General features: G+C 34.3%; 1 protein-coding gene across 1 annotated transcript; it reads left to right on the top strand.

Annotated features, from left to right (window-relative positions):
- LOC131995646 (histone H3-like) lies at positions 1 to 399 on the top strand (the record flags this gene model as incomplete). The annotated part of the gene is made up of 1 exon (XM_059364437.1): positions 1 to 399. A coding segment is annotated over exon 1 (399 nt), but the record flags the coding sequence as incomplete, so codon positions are not given.
- Between the last annotated feature and the right edge of the window lie 2,290 nt (positions 400 to 2,689).

Raw genomic sequence — 2,689 nt, 5'->3', positions numbered from 1 at the left:
ATGGCTCGTACTAAGCAAACTGCCCGTAAATCTACTGGTGGCAAAGCCCCTCGTAAGCAATTGGCTACCAAAGCTGCTCGTAAGAGCGCACCAGCCACCGGTGGTGTTAAGAAGCCACATCGTTTCCGCCCTGGTACCGTTGCTTTGCGTGAAATCCGTCGCTACCAGAAGAGTACTGAGTTGTTGATCCGCAAATTGCCTTTCCAACGTTTGGTTCGTGAAATTGCCCAAGATTTCAAGACTGACTTGCGTTTCCAGAGCTCTGCTGTCATGGCCTTGCAAGAAGCTAGCGAAGCCTACTTGGTCGGTCTCTTCGAAGATACCAACTTGTGTGCCATCCATGCCAAGCGTGTCACCATCATGCCCAAGGATATCCAATTGGCCAGACGTATTCGTGGAGAACGTGCTTAAATTATTGACATTTTAAAAGCCAACTTTTTTTTACAAAAACAATCGGTCCTTTTCAGGACCACAATATTTTTATAAAAAAGAGAAAAAAATTTATTCAAAACTTACACCTTTTTATTTTTATTAAAATAAATAAATATAGTCTTTTTTTGGGGATGGAAAAATACACTATTTATATTAAAAAAATTTTTTTCTTTTCTATGCGTTTTACTTTTGGTAATATTGGGTTTCAAAACATGGAGCGAAATCAAAAACTTTTTTTTAAAAAAAAATTATTTAATTTACTTTTTATGTTAAATTGAAAATTTTTATTTTCTATTAGCAACAGTATATTTGCTGTTATTCTTTTTGCAAAATTTGATTTTTCGTAGTAGCTACATAACAAGAATGAATGAAGATAAAAACAGGCAGGCCAATACATTCGAGAGAATTTTAACCTTAAATAGATAATTTAGATACATTGAATATACATTTTTTATGTATTTTTTATTATTTTTAAACAAATGATATTTTTTGCTATTCTAAAAACTGTTTTAAAAAGAATAAAATAGTATTTTAATATTTTAAATTATTAAAGGGAAATAGATTTCGTTCGGTATGCAACTGTTCTACATTTGCTTGCTTAGACAAGGGCATTTTTCAATTTGTGTTTAATTTCCAAAAAAAAAAATATATTTTTTTTTAAATTTGTAATTGCAACAATACATTGTTTAGAATTTACATTTTTAAATTTTTTATTTAGTTTCAAGTCCACTTTATATAGAAAAAAATATTTTATAATAAATGCAATAGAGCTCACCGCACATTTTGCATAGCCAACGACGTTGGTATAACATAGCATCGTAATATTTTAGACTTTTCGTAACAAACGTACACTTTTTACAAATTATGTAACATTTTAATAGAAATCTATCATTTCTATAATATTTTATGATAAAATTTTCCTAAAACATTTTTACATTAGAGCTTTCAAATTAATTTGCAGAAAAACTTTTATTCATGGAAAATACGCCAATATGGTGAATTCAACTGTCATAGACTACATAATAAAATCGATTATTTCACTATGAAAATCATCCAAATTTTCACTTTTTTTTACACTTCTTTCAAGAAAACATATCAAGATTCCATACTAAATTTTTATAAAAACCAATTTTCAATAAAAATTGGAAAATTTTTATAATTTAGTTACAATTTTATCATAACATTTTTATAAACTTTCAACTCAAACCCTTATAACTCGGTAACGCTTAAAGATAATTAACTCGGATTTTCTTTAATGATTAGCTGGATATCTCTACTAGAAGAATTGTATAAAAAATAAAAAGAAATTGTTACTATCTCATCGTAAAATGAATAATTCTGTGAAAACTTTTGTAAAAATTTTTATTCGCTTCCACACAACGTTTCGCAAAATTTCGTAGTTGACTACTATGTACTTCTCATAATTTCGATGTACCCAGCCATCACTAGTCTAAAGGTTGAAACCATATTTTCAACCAATCAGCGTACACCAGTAGTGAGTGTATATTTACAAAGTGTTAAAGTGTGTTTAAAAAGAAAAATATAAGTGAAATCATGTCTGACGCCGCCGTTGTTGAAGCCACCGCATCTCCAGTCGCCGCTGTTGAGAAAAAGGCACCTAAGAAAGCCGCTGCCAAGGCAAAGAAACCCTCTGCTGCCCCAAGCCATCCACCAACCCAACAAATGGTCGATGCTGCCATCAAAACATTGAAAGAACGTGGTGGTTCCTCATTGCCTGCCATCAAGAAATACTTGGCCAGCACATACAAAGTTGATGCTGTAAAATTGGCCCCATTCATCAAGAAGTACTTGAAGAGCGCTGTTGCTAGTGGAAAATTGATCCAAACTAAAGGTAAGGGTGCCTCCGGTTCATTCAAATTGTCCCCATCTGCCTCGAAGGAACCTAAAGCAAAGAGCGCTGAAAAGAAGAAGAAGGTCCCAGCCGGTGATAAGAAAAAGAAGGCAGCAGCACCCAAAAAGGCAGCCGGTGAAAAGAAAGCCGCTGCAAAGAAGCCTTCCGCTGCTAAAAAGACCGCCGAGAAGAAGAAGACCGAAAAGGCCAAGGCTAAAACTGCCAAAAAGACAGGTACAGTTAAAGCTAAACCCGCAAAAACAGCCGCCAAAGCATCAGCCACTAAACCAAAGGCACCCAAGGCAAAAACCACCGCTGCCAAGCCCAAAAAGGCTGCCGCAGCAAAGAAGCCAGCTGCCAAGAAGACCGCCGCTAAGAAGTAATTTTTCCATGCAAAATTACTTA

Source organism: Stomoxys calcitrans, chromosome 3 (assembly GCF_963082655.1).
Source record: "Stomoxys calcitrans chromosome 3, idStoCalc2.1, whole genome shotgun sequence".
NCBI classification, from domain to species: Eukaryota; Metazoa; Arthropoda; class Insecta; order Diptera; family Muscidae; genus Stomoxys; species Stomoxys calcitrans.
Note: the sequence above shows the minus strand (reverse complement) of the source record. Positions and strands in the feature narration are given on the sequence as shown.